The 19,161-nt window shown below is 43.4% G+C and overlaps 3 protein-coding genes across 3 annotated transcripts; 2 read left to right on the top strand and 1 right to left on the bottom strand.

Moving 5' to 3' along the window:
- The first annotated feature begins 1,026 nt into the window (after window positions 1-1,026).
- LOC5668064 (protein timeless homolog) lies at window positions 1,027-6,270 on the top strand. Its single transcript, XM_061657634.1, has 15 exons — window positions 1,027-1,599; window positions 1,666-2,453; window positions 2,518-2,641; window positions 2,706-2,869; window positions 2,933-3,086; window positions 3,153-3,283; window positions 3,399-3,479; window positions 3,556-3,656; window positions 3,728-3,799; window positions 3,864-3,915; window positions 3,985-4,126; window positions 4,185-4,414; window positions 4,478-4,575; window positions 4,646-5,346; window positions 5,408-6,270. The coding sequence occupies exons 1-15, from the start codon at window positions 1,174-1,176 to the stop codon at window positions 6,143-6,145; spliced, it is 4,002 nt and encodes a 1,333-aa protein (XP_061513618.1). The 5' UTR covers window positions 1,027-1,173; the 3' UTR covers window positions 6,146-6,270.
- Window positions 6,271-6,319: 49 nt separating this feature from the next.
- Window positions 6,320-8,121, top strand: LOC1278878 (sperm-associated antigen 1). Its single transcript, XM_318524.4, has 3 exons — window positions 6,320-7,278; window positions 7,431-7,558; window positions 7,632-8,121. Exons 1-3 carry the CDS (start codon window positions 6,432-6,434, stop codon window positions 7,977-7,979), a joined length of 1,323 nt encoding a protein of 440 aa, XP_318524.4. The 5' UTR covers window positions 6,320-6,431; the 3' UTR covers window positions 7,980-8,121.
- Window positions 8,119-9,981, bottom strand: LOC1278879 (fatty acyl-CoA reductase wat). Its single transcript, XM_318525.5, has 6 exons — window positions 9,705-9,981; window positions 9,497-9,634; window positions 8,848-9,419; window positions 8,650-8,787; window positions 8,451-8,567; window positions 8,119-8,380 (listed from the first exon to the last, which is right to left on the bottom strand). Exons 1-6 carry the CDS (start codon window positions 9,936-9,938, stop codon window positions 8,119-8,121), a joined length of 1,461 nt encoding a protein of 486 aa, XP_318525.5. The 5' UTR covers window positions 9,939-9,981.
- Window positions 9,982-19,161: the final 9,180 nt, after the last annotated feature.

The raw sequence follows: 19,161 nt of genomic DNA, 5'->3' as shown, positions 1-19,161 counted from the left end.
CTTCGGAGTCGTTGGAAGTCCGAGTCATCCGAAGTCGTTCGGAGTTGTTTGGAGTCGTCCGTAATGAATACTGCGAATGAATCCGGACGACTCCTGGCGACTCCGGACGGAACTAGTGGTTCGGATTTTGACGGAGTTGGAATCGAAATGACAATAGCCGGGGTCGGATCGAAGTCGTGGGTGCGCTCCAACGAGCACATCACTAATTTAAACAATCGTATCGCCGTTCTAGTCCTAGCGATCCATCATAACTTCAATCCTGAGGGAAGGATAAAACTCTCAAAGCGAGGACAGCTTCACTGTGGAACAGATGGTGCCACCAGCTTCTTGCTTTTTTTATAGAATGCATCAGTCGTTTATCATCTGCTAAACGAAGTCTTTCTATATTGCTGTAAGGGTGAGAGATTGGGCCGTTTATTAGACTCCGTTTCTAAACGTGGATTTGTGGCACTTGGGGACCAATTCGTTGTACTTGTACCATTTCGTATTCATTGTACGACTCTTCTGCAATTAATCAACTAAACCAGTCATTTATCTTCTTCTTCTTCTTTGGCACAACAACCGTTGTTGGTCAAGGCTTGTCTGTATTATTATTGGGCTCGACTTTCAGAGACTTATTTATTACCATAGCAGGATAGTGAGTCCTAGGTATGGGGGCACGTTCCATTCGGGGCTTGAACCCATGGTGGGCACGTTGTTAAGTCGTACGAGTTGTCGATTGTACTATCAGGCTGGCTAAATTTATAGCCATTTTATAGCCATAATAACCGAGCTATAATAACGCTGGCAATAAAAAAACATAAGAAGAATAACAACTACAAGATAAGGAAGAAAATGTAAGTGAAAAAGAAGTAAAATATGTAAAAGAAGAATTGGAAGAGAAATGATAAATTAAAGAAGAAATAGTACAGAAGAAAAATAACGTGTTATTATTTCGCGCATTGTTGGCGTATATATCTCGCGGTAGGTGTATACGCACCGTAATGTTATTTTTCCTGCTGTCACAACTGTCAAACGCTCCGCTAGCTCGTCAAACGTCAGTGCCGGAGGAAAAACCCGCGCATTTCAAACAAAACTCGACCCAACTTGCGATTGTGCAGTGCAGTGCGTGTGTTGATTGTTTGTGTTTATGTACATTTAGCGTGAAAATTCGCTTTTATTCACTCTCCCGCGATGAGTGCTTACTTTGCGGACATCGATGCCGTCTGCTCCTCGCTCGGCTGGATGGACGGCGAGGTGTACAAGATGGATCCGGAAGCGGTACAGGGGCTGAAGCACCTGATCTGGATTCTGAAGCAGGACCGCCCGGCGCACGAATGCCGTCGCTACATCGGCGGCAAGCGTATCGTGCAGACCGATCTGATACCGATGGTCATCAGCAACTTCGACAAGCCGGACGTGGTTGATGTGTTGCTCCGGCTGCTGGTGAATCTGTCCTTTCCCACGCTGCTGCTGTACAACGGCAACTATCCGAAGGATGCGGCCGAGCAGCGGAAGTTCATCCGGCTGATGGAGATCTGCGAGGAGTACAAGGAAGCGTTCTCGCTGAAAAGTTTCTGGTCGGTGTTGGGCGATCGGCTCGAGAAGATTCTACACACGGTATGATTAGTGTTGTCGTGGAAGAATGGTGTTCTTGTTCTTACGGTTTGTTTTTCCTTTTTCCAGGATTGGGCCTTGCGCAGCGAAGCGGACGGTCTCATCATCGAACGTATTCTCGTGCTGATCCGGAACGTACTGCAGGTACCGGCGAACGTGGAAAGAGAGAAGCGTTTCGACAACGATGCCAGCCAGCACGACTGTTTGCTGTGGGCGCTGCACCAGGCTGGCATTTTGGACATCATACTATACATACTCGGTTCGCCGCACGAAAACCGCTTCCTCATACACACGCTCGAAATCCTGAGCCTTGCCTACCGGGAACAGTCGGCCGTCCATCTGGCGGATGCAACGCTGCAGCGTACGAACACCGAGAAGAAGACGGACGAGCTGCTGCTGATAAAGGCGCGTCAACCGACGGCAGCAGCAGCAGCAGCAACGACACCAGCAGCCTTGGGGAAACCGCCCGCTGGGCGTCATTCGCGGTTTCGTGGCACGTACACGTTCAACAATGTGAAATCCATCTCGGACAGTGATGCCGTTTGCCACCAGTCGTTGGGCAAGATAATGCGCATGGACTTTAGCTCGGAAAAGCATCGCCAGAAGGTGTCGTTCCGGAACGCGAAGGAAACGGAAACGTTCGAACGGAAGAGCATCTTTTCGGTGCGCTTGTTTTTGCGCGAGTACTGCATGGAGATTCTGCGCGTGTACAACAATATGGTGCGCCAGGCACGGCGCTATCTGAGCCAGCACGGGACGTCGGTGTCGGAGTTTCATGACGATTCGTACCTGCTGTGGGCCATACGGTTCTTTCTCGAGTTTAACCGGCACAGTGGGTTTAAAATCGAACTAGTGAGGTATTGTTGGTAGGGCTTCTTTCTGTGATAATGTTTTTGTAACACGTGATACTTTATTTTCCAGTGAATCTTTAAACATTGACACGTTTCATTGGACGGTAACACGCATGGACACGTACACCGAGAACATCACTACGGATAAAACACGCAAAGCGGTCTGGGCAAGGCGTTTGCATCTAACTATACAGGTAAATTCCGAGCAACGTCAAAGAAAGATGTATTATTTGTATATTTTTCGTGTTTTATCGTTAGACTTACCGGGAGCTACTAAACAATATGCATGCGCTGGAAAAGATTAAGGATACAGCGGCTTCCGAGCTTCTCTCGGTACTGCAGAACAACATCTTCTACGTCGTAGAGTATCGTGAAACGACCCTTCACCTGTTGACGAGTTTCAAGGAAGCATTACATACAAAGTGAGTGTTAAAGGACTGAATGAGCGATTAGTTTGCTTATTTGTTTTTTTCCATATTCTTTAGAGCTTATCTAAGAGATGTCATCGAAGTGGCGCATCTGTTCTTTAGCATGTTGCAGCGATTCTGCAAGGGCACGGTGCGCGTACAGGAGCGGGTGAAAGCAAAGCGCAAGAAGGCTAAAAAGCAACCCCGTAAGAAAACAACCGAAGAGGAAGAGGTAATTCATCATTGTCCTTTTTCCCCAAAATTCAATTCATTATTTCGTTAATATTCCAATTTCCAGGAAAATATCGAAAATCGCTGGCTGCAGGAAGCACCAACCATTGCCTCGTTGCTGGAAAATGGTGAACTTAAGCAGCAGGAGCTACCCACACCGTTTGATTCGGCCTCTTCCGTTCCTGTTGAGGAGCAAAAGTAATAAATATATTTAAATATATTTCTTTTCCCTTAGACCATCCTGAATTGCCTTCTAACATTCTTCCCCTTACTTATTTACTCTTCCCTTTCTTACTTCTTCCCCATCCTCCAGAGGAGATTGTTTGAAGAGTATCCATTCGTTGCTGAGGAAAAAGAACTACGAACAGGCAATCAAAATGCTGTATGCTGCAAGGTACGCTCTTAAATATTCTATTCCTTTCTTGCACAATGGTTTAATGTTGTTAATATTTAAAACTCACCCTCCACAGATCGGTTTGGACGACGAGCAGCTGCTTTGGCAGCGAGACTGCCACCCCGGATGAGGATCTGATCACGCTTCAAGACATTTTCGCCGCCAATTTGTCTTCCGGTAATGGCTTTTCGCTCCGTAATCGATTGCAATAGTGTTGAGTAATGGTTTTTGTTTCTTCCTTTTTCTAGCGACTGATGCGGACGATAATGATGGTGAGGTGCAAGACGATTCAGAAGAAGAAGATGAACTGGAGGAGGAAGGTAAGCAGTGTCTGGAAGAATTTGGTTCTGAAATATTTATATATTCCTATTGTGTACGTTACAGAAATCGTTAAGCATGAGGAAAAGGATTTTAAATTTGAAGAATTTTCCAAACGGTATGAAGCGATGAACCTTCTTCCTTAATTTATGTTCCTTAAATTCAATTAAAATCCTTTTTCATACAGCCTAGTAGACTATCGCGTGGTTTATGCCTGTACGACGGTGCTAACGGATTGGGAAAAGATCAAGACCACATGTCTGAAGGCAGCCGTGACACTGCTTTACCGCATTTGTGTCGAGCATAAGATGCCCTCAATGCTGTTTCAGGTGAGGAAATGCTTTCTTAATTGTCGAAGTGCTATATCTAATGCTATTTTACCTTCAGGTGTCACTTTTACGCATATTTCAAGCTGTACTGAACGCGATTGAGGATGAGCATTCGCGCGAACTTCGCCGGCTTGCGATTTACACCGTGCGTCAGCTGCAGCAGAAGGTGCTGACTGGGGCCGAGGATGATGGTGGACTGCTGTTTGCCGAGCTGCTGTTTGCCAAAACGTCGCGAATTGCGTGCGCACTGGAAATAGGCTACGATGAGGTGTTCAACGACAATGGAAGGTATGTACCAATCGATGAACGTTTTGAGTTAATTTTTACGATGCGTTTTGGATACGATTTCAGGAAAAGCACAGCCTCCCAAAAAGCATGGACCGAAGAGCAGGAACAAGAGCTGCATCGCTTGTTTATGGAAAATCAAGAAAATCCACAAACAGATCAGGGTAGGCAATTCTCTCCCCTTTGTTTACTTTCCTTACCGGACTTGGATTGATTGTTGTGCTCTGTTTTTAGATGTTATCGACTGGCTGCTTGAAAATCTGATCGATCAAACGCGCACCCGGCGTGGCGTGATGAAAAAGCTGAAGGAGATGGGCCTTACCTTTAAGGCGCCGACCAAAAAGAGCAACGCAAACCGGCAGCAAAAGGCTAACGCTTGGACGGCCGACGAAGACGGCAAGCTCGGTGTGCTGTACGAGGAGCTGCGGCTGGACAAAAACCCGCTCAAAAGCATTGCTGAAGCGTTCGACAAGAAGTTTACCCGTCCGGCCATCGCTCGGCGCATGGTTTACCTGGGATTGATTGCGGACGTGGCCGAAATAATGCCATCGAAGCGGCGTGCCAACAAGGAACGGCGAGCGAGCGGTAGCGATGGTTCGTCGCAAGACGACCAAAGGAATAGCAATTCCTCCGACGAAGAGGAGGAAGAGGAGAAGGAGGAGGAATTCAATCAAAGCATCAACAAGCAGCTGAATGAGCCGCTCGTGAAGAAAAACCTGAAAGCACTCCGTGGCGACGATATGAAGCAAGCCGTACGGTGGATCGTCGAATGCTTCGAAGAGGTTCGCAGTCTGTACGAAGACTCGGATCCATCGGAAGACACCGAGGGAGGGGTTCCGATGATTCCGATTGCACCGTACCAAACCGCTGCCCTGAAGAAACCGGAATTCAAGCGTTTGCTACGGTCGCTTGGTGTGATGGACACTGGCCGACAGGTGAGAATGAAGGGAATCTCTGACTTAATAGGTTTTTACAACATGATCTTTTTCTTTCCAGTTCGTCTACCATCGGATACCGTTTCAACTGACGCCGGAAGAGTTGAAAAAGCGCATGGAAATATTAACTGCTTTCTGTGAAGCACCGACAGCAGCGGATGAAGACGAGGAAGCGGGAGATCGAAGCGTTGTTTCGCCTTCAGCTGCTTCAGAAGATGAAATGGATAAGAACAATCACTACGAAGAGGAACGGCGATCGATGTCACCGCTGATCGTGTCGGAAGATGATCATGCAGATGAAGATCGTCCGGCAAACCCGACAGCTGCAACCTCCAAACGGAACCGATCAGATTCGTCCGATGCAACGTCGGAAGTGTCGCTAGTACAGCGGCGCAAAAAGAACAAGCGCGTAAAGTCACAGAGCACAGCTAAGTCTTCAAAGCAGCGAACGTCTGCTTCGCAGCTCGCTGAGTCGGACGATGAGGTGAAAATAATATCGCCAAAGCAAACGCGGCTTGTTATTTCGGATGATGAATCGGACATGGAGACTACCTCTAAGCAAGCAACCGGCGGTGTATCTTCGCAGGGGGACGATATGGGGGAAACAATAGCACCAAAGCAAACACGGCTTGTAATCTCGGACGATGACTCGGAGACGGAAGCTTCCCCCAAGCAACAAACAACCGGTGGGGGATCCTCCACATCGGAGCTACCCGCAGAAGGGCAGAGCCCAGAAAATCGATCGAAATCTCAGAAAGTGCGTCGACGTGCCGCCGTTATCAGTAGCGATGAGGAGTGAGGAAGGGGAGTAGTACAGTGCGTATCAAACACTAACCATAGTTTTTTTTTTTTACATAATTTTGATGTCGTAAAATGTGCTTCAAGTTTAATGTAGGTGAATAAAGTATAAACTTCTACCCAAAAGGATTATTTTATTTTTAATGTGTTTTACATAGTTTATTATGTGTGAAAAAATAAAAATAATCATCGTTTCGAATGTCTATGGCCTTGATATCGACCAAACAATAACGAAGGAACCACGCGTTCGTTCCAAACAAACACGTACACCAATGCTATAAGTTGCCATGGCAACAGCTTACATTGCATATCAGCTGCCCCCGTACGTTCTCGGGCCGTTCCTCCGTGTTCGCACGCTCAGTTTAGTTCAAACGTTCAAACGCACCAGAATGTCGAACAAACCGGCAAGACTGTTGCAAAAGTACGACCTGCTATTGGAACATCTGGACTTTGAGTACATTCGCCAATGCACCAACGGGCGGGAGGTGGAAAATATCGTAAAAGTGTTGCGCTCCGGTGAGGAAGGCTACTTCCCTCAGCTTACCGCATTTGCCGAGGAACGTCTGAAATCGCTCCGTCCCGAGAGCAGGTTGCTTCGAAAGGAGCAACCACTAGCGACAAAGCACACGCTGCCGGAGGAGCAATGGCGGGAAATCTCCAACAACCTGCACGACTGGGAGTACAGGATGAAAACGCTGACGGATGAGTTACGCTCGGCACAGGTCGAGTCGGATGATACTACCGTACCGCGGATTAGAGGAACGTTCGACCCCTTCGCTAAGGAGGAGGAACTGGAAAAGGAACCTAAATCGAAGGTGATTAAGTACTGCGATTACGACAAGTGGGACAAGTTCGATGCCGACACGGAAATGCTCAAGATGGATCTGGACGAGGAGCGGCACCGGGAGATGGTACGGCTAAACAACCAGAAAAACAGCGAGCAGCCGAAAATTGTTGAGCTTCCGCCGGAGGTGAAGCTGTCGCAGCAGGAAAAGCAGGTGATTGCGGGAAAGCTGCGAGAGAAGGGGAACGATTACTTCCGCGCCAAGGAGTTTAAGGAAGCGGTTGAGGAGTACGGCAAGAGTTTGGATTTGTTTCCGAGCGCAGCTTGCTTCAATAATAGAGCGATGGCAAGTAAGTGAGACTTACGTTTGTATTTTTGTCTTATTACCCGTTGAGGTTTATCCCTGAGAGTGCCTTAACTTTGAAGTAGTGTTAGTTTGTACTGTAGTAAGTGTCGTACAACATCCTTGATGTTTATAATCGCTTGTCTGGTTCTATTTTAGATATTAAATTGCAACGCTACGATCAGGCAATTGCTGACTGCAACCAATGTTTGGCTCTCGAGCCGCAGAATGTTAAGGCACTTCTAAGAAAAGCGCAAGCATTAACTTCCACCGACAAACGAAGAGAGGTACTTCGGCTTGATTCTTCTCGACCATTGTTCCATTTTCGTCCTTTAAATCTTACATTTTTATACATCCTAGGCTTACAAGGTATACTGTGATGTCCTCCGTATAGAACCAACGAATGCAGTCGCACAGACCAGCACATCTACTTTGCGTCGTCAACTACCCGATCTACCGCCACCGAATGCTGTTCGTCTGACGATCGAAGAGGTGGGCAATGATGTACCGGAAATTGACTTCCGGGAGCTGATCCGCCCGAAGAAGGTTATCAAGGACAAGCTGCCGGATGCGATAAAACAGCTGAAGAAAGATACCGTCAGCTTGATACAACAGCAGGCACAGGCGCAAACCAAACAGGAGACGGAAGAGATGACACTGTTCCCCAAACCACCTCCAAGACGGACTCCACTGATAGAGGAATTGTAGCTTCATAGCTTTAATAATGTGCTTCCGGGGGTGAAGGTAACAAAATCTTGTGTAGCGTCCTGTGGAATGCTTTAAAATGCTTAATTCAAAAGCTAATAAAGTAGATCTCCCACTGTTAATGCTGTTGGTGGCATTTTCCTCAGCAGCAAGGCTTTGGACTACAAGCACGCTGTCTTGCTAGGCAATGTCGGTTCAGTGCATCGGCAACACCTTTCACAAAATGTCGAAAATAATACTTCCAGTCGAGCGTTTCCACGTCGAAGGGTAGAAGTCGCTTTTCGTCCTCCGACAGTCGATCCCACAACTGGCGGATGTTGTCATTCTCCGTAGTCCACGAGTTGCAGCGGAAGTAGCTGGTAGAATCTTCCAGCGCTACCACTCGTTTGATAAGGTCGTAGTTTCTGAAATGGAAGCAGAATAGAGGATTACTGTTAAAGAAGACGAAGGACAAGAGGAGCTGTTCGTTCTTACTTTGCCTTTTTGCCTGTTAGCTTGTTGAAGGTGTCCGAAACGTAGGCCTGAATTAGCAGCCAATTTATAAACAGCTGTCTCATGAAGAGGGATGATGTCACGTGGATGGTGTAACGTCTACAAATGCAGAGGTTGCAAAAAATCGACTCAATGACATAATAGTGCGAAGGAACTTGATAGAAAGAGTTTGTTCACTCACCCAAATATCCTGCCCAAGGTGGAATCAATTCCAAGCGCAAGCAACGCTCCAATATCTCGATTGCGGACTACATTGTCCCGAAACGCATAGTTGTACACTGGCACAACCTTGCTCATGGTAGGCTCCTGCATCCGCTTCCTAGAAAACCAGCATCGATCAATGTTCGATTCTGCGTCTACAATTGTCACCCGGTCTTACCGCTGTCCATTCTCCCATCCAACAGCCAGCAGCGCATTGACACAGTAGTCCACCGGAACCATGTGCACTGCAGCATCATCCGCACCGTAGCACCAGTACACTTGGCCACGTATAACGGGTACTACCATACCCGCAGGTCCATTAAAGTTGTTTACCCACCCGGGCGTTGGTTCACTGTACGCGGAAGAAACGATCGGTGGCCGGAAGATGGCGATCGGTAAGCCACTGAACTGCTGCTGTATCATCACCTCAGCACAGCGCTTGCTGAACGTGTAGCTGTTGGGCATCGGACCAAGGATGATCGGTTTCAGCTGATCTTTTTCCTTCGGCGTTAGATGGCGAAAGAGGGCCAGAATGTTTTCAAACCCACCGAACGGTAGCTCCTCGTAGATGCGTTCCTCGATGTGCGATCGGTGACAGTTGGAGTAGAATGTGGATACGTGTACGATCGAGCGGATGTGGGGAAGCTGCTGAGCTAGCAGGAACAACTTGCGCGACGACAGCACATTCGTGTCGAGAGCCGTTTCGATATCTTCGTTGAACTTGACCGATGCCATCACATTAAACACAATCTTGTGAAGAAAAAGTGAGCAGTGTGTAGATAAATTCAGTTAACAATTCTAGAAGATTGCACGATCACACCACTAACCTCCACTTGGGCCGCCAGCAAACGCTGGTGATCGGACGAAGAGATAACCTGATCCGATTGGAAGTTTACCTCGATCGGGATCACTTTCGCGAACAGAGGCTTCCCGTTGTGTGGGGAAGATTTGATTGCGTCGAATATCTGGCAAACGATTAAAAGATCAAGTTGAAATCACAATTTCAAAGCGCGTACTACATAACACTACACTAACCACATCTTCGAACACCTCATCCAATCGCTCATCGACCGTTTTGTTGCACTTTTCCCTGACAAGCAAAAACACTGTCTTCACCCCGAAACAGCGTAACAACTTCTCCAGCAACACTTTGCCAATGAACCCGGTGCCGCCGGTGATCAGGATGGTAGCGTCGCGATAAAACTCTTGCACACAGTTCATCCTTTCACCACTGGTTAGCACTTCCTGCAGGGCACTTAAATCACCCATCTCTCAGTACCAGTTCGAGGTAGGATCCTCTCGCGAGTACCGTTCGCAAGCGAATGAAAGTTCTTGTGCCAGCGAACGGTGCTTTTATTGTTCTCTGAGTCATCTTTGAACACGCACATCTACTTCATTCCAAATCCCCCAAGAGTTAAGTTTATTTACATTGTTTTTTTTTTTGTTTTGGCGGAATTGTAGAAATGCGTTTTTTTTTGCTTCCTCGTCGTTTGTGTTGTTCCTGCTCCATCGCATGGACTTTGCGCTACCTAAACCGATCCTCCCTGAAGATCAGTAGCACTTGGGCAGTATCATACCTCATTGGGTATGATTTTTTTTAGGTTTGGCGTACGAAGAATCACGTGGACGGTGGTTGATTAGTACCAATCACGCTAGAAGCATGACGCATGCAGCACGAAAGCGGCTAGAGCCTCTCCGAATCATGCCGAGCACTTCAGCGCCATTTGCCGGTAAACTGATCTTCGACAACTTACTTGGCCAACGATGAGCTGAATCTCACACTACGACCACCGCCACCTGGGGGTAAGTGTTTACAAGCCAACGATCAACGCAGCCACTAGAGACTCATGCCAACACAAACAAACCTCTCCGGTGGAGGAGGGCGCATACCACTGGTCTGAAGTCAGAGGGCAATGTTTTTGGGGGCTTTTTTTGTTTTTTGTTTTTTTGTTTTCATCAGCTCCATCACTGTCAGTAGCAAATCCGGCCCCACATCACATACCGGAAAGTCAAGTGACCGTTGAAGCATTCTTCGGCAGAGTGTCAACGATTCTTTGGTTCGTTTCATACACTTCACCTTGAAGATCGCGTAACTTCCAGCCGATTCGTGGTTTCCCATGTGGTTCTTGGTTCCCATTGGGGCCCTTTTGTTTCTATTTGAGCAGCTGAAAGTGCGTCCTGCTTCCAAATTTCAGTCTATTCCTAAAATGTGGTTGGATTAACAAACCGCTACACAATGAGAGTGACTACCCTCTATGTCTCTTTTGTGATACTGCCTAAAATGCTCCTCACAATCACGTTATTCTTGAGATTGTTTAGTTGATACTGGTAACTCGTCAACTACCCAAAAGCGTTCTATCTGTTTGGCCAAATAGTACTCATCGCTGACAGTCCACACGCTAGCTTCAGGTATATTACATCGAGGGATGCACTGTATTTTACCCATGGTGATCCAACCAAAGACAGTTTTGACTAAAGCTGGTAGTGGTCCTTCGGCCTTTCTAACATAAGGTCGGTTTCCTTCGACTGACAAAAAATCGACAAAAAATTCCGATCCCAATAGCAATTCTATGTCTTGCATTTTATCAAAAATAAAATCGGCAAACTCGAAATCTCTAGGTAAGTTGGTTCTTATTGCTGTTACATCTACAATTGGTTGATATCCAGTGATCCTCGGCATCAACACAAAATCCATCTGCTGCATCCATCTCCACTTATTGAGCAGCAATTGATGTGGATACGGATCTCGAGGTAGAAACATTCCGCCTACCAACACCAAACAGCCGTATGCTATTTATGTTTTTCGCCAAACCAAGTCGTTCACACAGGGCTTCTGTCATCAAATTGACTTGAGCACCATTATCTAATAGGGCTTTCACAAAAAATCCATTGCCCGTTTACTGATTTAACATTTATAATTACCGTAGATAGCAACACTTGATTCGCTTTTGCTACCGGAATACTAATAGCCGTCAAATTGGTTACCCCGTGATGTCTATCGAAACGTCGATCTTGTGGCTGAACGCTCTGTTCCAGCTTTAAATTACCATGCATTAAAGTATGATGCTTACCAGAACAATGAGTGCACCTGAATCTCGACTTACACGTCTTCGCCCAATGTCCAGGAGATAGACAGTTGTTACACAATTTTCTCGCTCTTACGAATGAAGCCCGCTCCTCCAGTGTTAATAATTGGAAATAATGATGAGAATAGTTCCGAAAATTGAGGAAAGGAACGAACCTGCTAATCTGGAGAAAAAGAACGGAACGCGGAACGCAGGTTCAAGATGACCTGCCATGCCCAAGAAACATTTCCCATACCTTTTACACTTAAACATGTCTTAAAGCATTCTTTACTATGAGTATACTGAGCCACATAGTTTTAACATGTCTTTTGAAGATGCTTAACAGTCTTTAAAGTTGTAAAACCTTTAAAACGTTCTGAAGTCGCTTGTAAGACTGTCTGTTTAAACTAAAATTGGAGTTTTGATGGCTGGCTTTAATCAACCTGTAACGGCATTCTTAAGCACGTTTAAAGACTTGTTAGTTGAGACTATGACGCTTATAAGACTGTCTGTTCAAACTAAAATTGGAGTTTTGATGGCTGGCTTTAATCAATTTGTAAATGTATTCTTAAGCACGTTTCAAAACTTGTTATTTAAGACTAAGGCATCAATATCAATTGATCTTATTAAATGCCTATTAAGTCTTGGACGAAAGGAACTTGCAACAGGCTATACAGGTTGTACTTGAAATACGCTATTAACGAAACATGTTGATAAGCCGAGTATTTCTAACTTCTTCGTAAATTGTATTCTGGGATTTTCAGCTAAACAATATTTAATTTTATTTTCGTTTTACTTGTAGTGGGTGGTTATATCCCCTGCAAAGACTATTCGATGTATTTCTAATTTTATTAATAAATAAAAATGGATAAAACTGAGAAAATCACGATTATGTAAATATGCGAATACCAGATTCCGCGTATCTCTAACACCGCCTGTACGAGGAGATTCTTAAAACTTATTAGTCTGCACAAGCGGTTCCTATAGCTATGTGCTGTTTAAAAACATCTTAGCCACACATATTGCACTACAAATCAACTGAACTTGTGATCAGGAAAGACCTTCTGATCTTAAGCTAATGGAATCCATGTTTATTAATATGATTGTTCATTTGTGTGTGCAATATGTGTCAGCCATGTTGATATTTTGATAAACAAATTCATAGTTTACATGACAAATAGAAAAATGGCAATTTTTGAAATGCTTTTCACGTCATGTTTATTTTGACAAAGTTTTTGGTGTAAATTGTGGGTGTTATAAACAAACTTTTATTTTTAAATTAATTTATTTTTAACTAAAAATACATTCATATTATTAAAGCGCTTTGATATTTTTCAAATTATTATAATGTATTTCAACAGTGAAATTTTCTTGGCATGGATTTCTGCTTATACGCGAGCAAATTCATCAGAAAAAATATCAAGACAACATAATAATGCTGAAATATCTCTCAACCATTATTATGACTTCATATTCAATGCTTCATTGCCATCTCAAGAACATATCCATATCAAAATGTTGTTATTTTGATAGTTTATTTGCGCCTCACGTTTTAAAGGTCTAGAAATGGTTTTAACTAGTAGTCTTAACAGAGTTCTGTAGATGGGCCCTTTGAGTCTTAAGTTAGTTTTATTTTAGTCTTATGAGGTCATACACGACTTTCAAATGAAAAAAGAAGGCTTAATGAAATTTCCATAGCAACATCGTTAAAACTATGATAAGATTTCAAATGTTCCTTGGGTGGTTACGCTTTTTTCAGTTGCTCACTTTATATATCAACTTAACTAACTTAAGTTAACTTGAAAGTATTCATTGAATGTTGTGTATTATATTTTTTGTGCAGTAATCACAAAGTTTCAATTAAAACAAAACTAAATAACAATTTACTGAATGTGTAAAACTATTCTTCTACTAAAATATAAACGCTTAACTTAAGTAGCCCGCTATACAGTTCCTTTTTCATTAAAAGTTTAAGGCATTTTGTTGTTTTTGTTTTTACTAAAATTAATCATAATTCCTGTCGCGCACACGAAAGTGTCTTTCGGAGCAGCAGCTTAAGACAGGCACAGTACACGCCGACTTAAGCACAATAATGAACGCACCAACTGGTTCTTGGCAAGTAATCCTTCATTAATTTATTCAATTGATTTTATACTCTAAAAATGCTGACCGTCGTCGATCAGCATATTCTTCTTAATCTATTCTTCTTAGCCTATTTTTCCATTTAATCGTTAAACCAGCGCGCATCGCTGGCGCGTTGCATAACATAGCTAGTCAGCATTTATTGACCTAGCAACGCTTTGTTTTTTAAGCCTAAATTGTCGTCAGCGACATCCCTCCCCCCGTAAATCCTCGTAGGGGAGTTACAATTCTAGGTTTAAAGTGGGTGGCCTGCATGGAGGAGGACCAATATTTTGTTTTAGATATTTCTTGATTAACATCGCGGAAACCAAGATGACCGTAATAGAAACACTTAGTATGGTTATCGAGAAGAGTACATAGTTACTGGTTACTGATTCTACTTCGTTAGACTTATCTTCTTTTGATATGCTTAAATTTAACATGGGTTTAAAATATGCTCTAACTTGCTCAGATTTTATTAGCATCGTCGGTTGTATTTCGAACTTGCTCGTCAAAATGCTACAGTCTAGTGACAAGGTTATGATTCCGATTGAGCAGCTTGGTGTAGTGAGTGTTTTATTACATTTTAGTAATATCTTATCAGGGTTGGTAGAGAAGAACAGAATACTGTTTGGATTTGTAAGTTGTATAAATTCAGTGACTTCTGGCCCTATTTCCTTTGAACTACATCTGGTACCACTTTCTGTGTGTAGTAATGCTGATGCTATGCAGTCTGGTTCTCGTTGTATTATTTTCTCAGAAGATATGTAATGCGATTCGTTCAGTTTAACAATTTCCTTCGGGTATAAGTAACTAGTTTCGTTGATGGCTATTGTATTTTCGTGTATGTCTAAAATCGTATAATTAGCAAAGTTTGGAATGGCTATGACTTTAAACATCTCGTAATTTTCTATCGATACAATTACGTTTTTGATAGAAAAGACTATTTCACCATTTTCTATCCTCCTATTGGTTATTTCCGAGTATTCTAAAACATTATAATGACTTGCCATCTTTCTTCGTATAGTTTGTTTTAACATCTCTTCATCCTCTAAATATAATTGGTTTGAATCTATTTCGTGATACTTATTTATCATGTCTTGTACTAGAGCGGTTGTAAGCATGATCGTTTCTTGTATGTACTTTGTTAGAACTTCATTTTTGTTATGCTTAAATTCTTTGCTGAGAACATCTATACCATCATAGAGTTTGTCTATTCGGTGACGTAAATTTTCTGTTAACTCATTGTGTTTTTTATTTGTTTGGGTCAAACGTTCGGACACATGTGTAATTTTTGTATCCTCTGCTGCTCTGAAGGCTGCTAATTGCTCGTCTATGTCGTCTCCCCCGAACATGAAATCTTTTAATATACCAAATATTCCCCGGGAGCGTTTTGTCCTTTTGTGACTTATTCCTTGAATTAGTTGAATTGCATGGTTGCATTCGCGCTGGATTGTAACTTTTAGATCTGAGAGTTCGGAGTCCGTACTATTAACGGAGTTCAATACTGTGGTTAAGTGTTTTTTCAACGTTTGTAACGTATCCGTATCATTTGCCGGACGTGTCCCCGTATGGAATGTCGTTTCCCATGCTCCTTTTTTCAATAGGAGTGTCCCAATATGATCAAAGTATATTCCTGGTTCAGGGATAGGTACGATCGATAAGCATTCGACTTTAAACAGAGCGGCTATGTATATTGTTATTTTAAGGATGAGCTCCATGATACGGGCCTAATTTTGAGCTTTTTCCTTTTTGGTATTTGACTTGCTAGTTCTTCTGCTTTAGCTTTTATAACGTTAAGATTTGTTTCCTTCCTTTTTCCCCAATTTGGAAATGTTTGATCTCGTTTTACCTCGAGTACTGCTAGTTTTACAGTTGGCCTATTAACTACATTATTACCTACTTTGATTCGTGCTGAACGAGTTTGTCCGTCTACGCCAGTTACCAGCTCGCAGATTCGGCCTTTAAACCACTTTCCTTTCCTTTGTTCATCGGGAAACGTGACAATATCGCCTATTTGTAATGGTTTGGCCGGTTGAGTCCACTTTTCTCGTATAGAGAGCTTTGGGAGATATCCACTCACTTACCTCAGCTATCCACCGTCGCCAATATTGTTGCGTGATTGCCTGGGCCCTTTTCCAATCGGACCGTACCAATTCTGTTTTGGTGATATCTGAGATATTCGGCTCTGCCTCGCCGGAACAACCTAGCAAGAAATGAGCTGGAGTTAGGGGCTCGTCATCTTCTTGTTCTAGTGTTAAGTGAGTCAATGGTCGATTATTTGTTAGGAACTCTATCTCAGTTAGTATTGATCTGAGAACGTGTTCTTTATAACTCTCAGCCATGGGAAGCAGACTCTTGATTTCTCCAACCATTCGCTCCCACGCACCTCCAAAATGAGGGGCGCCTGGTGGGTTAAAGATCCATTCTATGCCTTCTGAGGCACATCGATATCTTATTTGTTTCATCTCATTGTCGGCTCCGACAAAGTTGGTCCCATTATCGCTGTATAGGAAAGATACCTTTCCTCTTCTGTATTGCAAATTTTTTAAGCAAACAATAAAGGTGCTTGCCGTTAGATCAATGGCTATTTCTATATGGATTGCTCTTGTGGTTAAACACGTAAATATAACACCCCACCTTTTTTCTGACCGTCTGCCTATCGTAACGAATAGGGGGCCGAAGTAATCTACTCTACAATGCGTAAATGGTTTTTTAAACACTGCTGTTCTACATGTTGGCAGTGGTGCCATTATTGGTGGGATTGGTTTAGCTCGTGCGTTTTTGCAGTATTGACATTTGTTTATTACGTGCTTAAGACTGCTTCTGAGATCTATCACCCAGAATTTTTGACGAACTGCAGCCATCACTGATTCGCTCTTCTGGTGGTAGTACCTCTCATGATAATGTTGCAGGATAAGGTTTGTAATGTGATGCCCTTTTGGTAGGACAATAGGGCTACGTGCGTTAAATTGAAGAAATTTAACGTGTTCAAGTCTTCCTCTAGAACGCATGATCCCATCTTGGTCCAACATAGGGCACAGGCACCTAATTTTACTGCTGCCATTAATCGGGTTCTTCAATGAGAGTTGTATCATCTCCGTTTGAAAGCTTTCCCATTGAGCCTTTTTTATTAAGTGGCACTCAGCTAAGTCAAGGGTAGCTTTATCGATTGCTGTCGAAAATGACAGAGATTTAGCCTTACTTTTTAACCAATCCAAGTACTTTAGTGCGTACGCTACCGATCGTTTTAGACGGTGCCAGTTGGAACACCATTCGACGGAAATGGCGTCATAATCTATTCTTTCCACTGTTCTCGAAGTGTTTACCCTTTTCCGGTCTTCAAATGTGTCCGGAATGTCTGGTGTTAGTATTTTTATTTCTAAATTTTTGAGAAAGTCGGGACCATTTAACCATATTGACTTTTTCTTACAAGTTTTTGTAGCTTCGTCAGCAGGGTTTTCTGCAGATGCTACCCAGTTCCACTGCTTCGGAGAGTTGAACTCCAAAATTTCTCCGATTCTCAGGGCTACGAACTGATTATATGTTCTAGGTTCTGAGTTAAGCCAAGCTAGAACTGTTTTTGAATCGGTCCAAAAGAATTCTGTTTGAACCCTTAACCGCAATTCCCTCTTGATTGATTCGTTTAGGCGAGTGCCTAGCACTGCCCCTTGCAATTCAAGCCTAGGGATCGACAGTGGTTTGGTAGGAGCGACTCTTGATTTTGCGGCCACGATACTTATGTCGATGCCTAAGTCGTGGACTGTCCTAAGATACGTAACTGCGGCAAAGGCTTTTTCTGACGCGTCTACGAAAGTATGGAGCTCCCTGATTTTTACGTTATTTTCAATCGAAAAACATCTAGGTATGGATAAGTTGATCGAGTTTTCGATTCGGCTTATCCAGTTTTCCCATTTTTCCTTTATGGACTGTGTGACTTCGTCATCCCAGTCTAGTTTAGTTTTCCAAAGATCTTGCATCAAAATCTTACCTTCAACAGTAATGTTGGCAAGATGGCCTAGAGGATCGTAGATTTTCATTATATATGAGAACATCTGACGTTTCGTTAGTGTTTTAATATCTGCCCTTTTAAACTTGTAGGCAAAGACGTCAGACTCTTTGTCCCAAACCAATCCCAACACTTTATCGAAGTTTTGATTTTTCTCCTCTATGCCAAGTACACTTTTCTCGGATAACCTGTTGGTTGGAATGCCTTTCTCCACTTCTTTTGAGTTGGAAAAGAAGTTTCTCATAAAGAATTTAGCATCATCATGTATTTTACACACCTCCGAGATAGTATTCACGGCTGTATCAATATCTGGATAACTATCTAAGTAGTCATCTACGTAGTGGTTTTCAATAATCGCTTTTACTGCCTGGGGATAAATATTTTTGTAACGCAGTGCGTTCTCGTTCTTCACAAACTGAGCACAAGTTGGTGAGCAAGTTTCCCCAAATGTCATCACTTTCATAACGTAAACTTGAGGAACGTCAGAAGGCGATTCTCGAAATAGAAATCTTTGAGCGTCTTGATCTTCCCGTCTCACCTTTACCTGGTGATACATTTCCTTGATATCTCCTGAACAGCCTATTTTGTGTTCCCTGAAGCGGAGTAGCACTCCGAACAGGGACGCAGTAAGATCTGGACCGGAAAGAAGTTGAGAATTAAGGGATATATTTTGATTTTTTGCAGCCGCGTCGAATACTAAACGTGGTTTGGGAATGGGTTTATTATGGTTTATCACGGAAAAGTGGGGAATGTAGTTTATTTTTCCGTTTAATTGCAGCAGTTCCATTGGTGTCGCCTTACGTGCATATCCCTTTTCAACGTATGCGTTTATTTCTTTATGATACCATAATTTTAAGTTTGGATCCCTTTCCATTGCCTTCTCTTGACTTTTTAAGCGCGTAAGCGCTTGTCCGTAACTGTCTGGCAATTTAGGATTGTCGGTTTTCCATACTAAACCAATTTCGTATCCGTCGCCAGTATTTTTAAGCGTGTCTTTCATAATTTTTAACGCTCTTTTGTCTTCTTCAGAGGCACGGGTTGGAGTAGGTTTAACTCCAAATTCCTCTGTAGAAAAGAAACCACGCAAGATTTGCATCATGTTCTTGTTTTCTTCTTCGTACGTCTCTGTCATCACAAATGAGTTCTCTGTGACATTTGGCGTATTCGTTCCCCCAAAAATGACCCAACCAAGCCTCGTTTCATGGGCAATTGGTTCGTTTGGTCTACCTTCTCGATATTTTGCACCATGGCAAAGATACGAATGAGGAAGGCCTAGTAGCACGGTAGGCCTCGCATC

Source organism: Anopheles gambiae, chromosome 3 (genome assembly GCF_943734735.2).
Source record: "Anopheles gambiae chromosome 3, idAnoGambNW_F1_1, whole genome shotgun sequence".
NCBI classification, from domain to species: Eukaryota; Metazoa; Arthropoda; class Insecta; order Diptera; family Culicidae; genus Anopheles; species Anopheles gambiae.
Note: the sequence above shows the minus strand (reverse complement) of the source record. Positions and strands in the feature narration are given on the sequence as shown.

What these genes read in the sequence shown, in the direction of transcription:
- LOC1278879 (XM_318525.5), bottom strand. Translation starts at nt 9,938, where the DNA reads ATGGGTGATTTAAGTGCCCTGCAGGAAGTGCTAACCAGTGGTGAAAGG. An exon ending in ATGAGGTGTTCGAAGATGTG is followed by an intron (nt 9,635 to 9,704) that starts GTTAGTGTAGTG and finishes ATCGTTTGCCAG; the next exon opens with ATATTCGACGCAATCAAATC. An exon ending in CTAACAGGCAAAAAGGCAAA is followed by an intron (nt 8,381 to 8,450) that starts GTAAGAACGAAC and finishes CTTCCATTTCAG; the next exon opens with AAACTACGACCTTATCAAAC.
- LOC5668064 (XM_061657634.1), top strand. Translation starts at nt 1,174, where the DNA reads ATGAGTGCTTACTTTGCGGACATCGATGCCGTCTGCTCCTCGCTCGGC. An exon ending in AGATGAACTGGAGGAGGAAG is followed by an intron (nt 3,800 to 3,863) that starts GTAAGCAGTGTC and finishes TGTACGTTACAG; the next exon opens with AAATCGTTAAGCATGAGGAA. An exon ending in AAATCCACAAACAGATCAGG is followed by an intron (nt 4,576 to 4,645) that starts GTAGGCAATTCT and finishes CTCTGTTTTTAG; the next exon opens with ATGTTATCGACTGGCTGCTT.
- LOC1278878 (XM_318524.4), top strand. Translation starts at nt 6,432, where the DNA reads ATGGCAACAGCTTACATTGCATATCAGCTGCCCCCGTACGTTCTCGGG. An exon ending in CAATAATAGAGCGATGGCAA is followed by an intron (nt 7,279 to 7,430) that starts GTAAGTGAGACT and finishes GTTCTATTTTAG; the next exon opens with ATATTAAATTGCAACGCTAC. An exon ending in CCACCGACAAACGAAGAGAG is followed by an intron (nt 7,559 to 7,631) that starts GTACTTCGGCTT and finishes TATACATCCTAG; the next exon opens with GCTTACAAGGTATACTGTGA.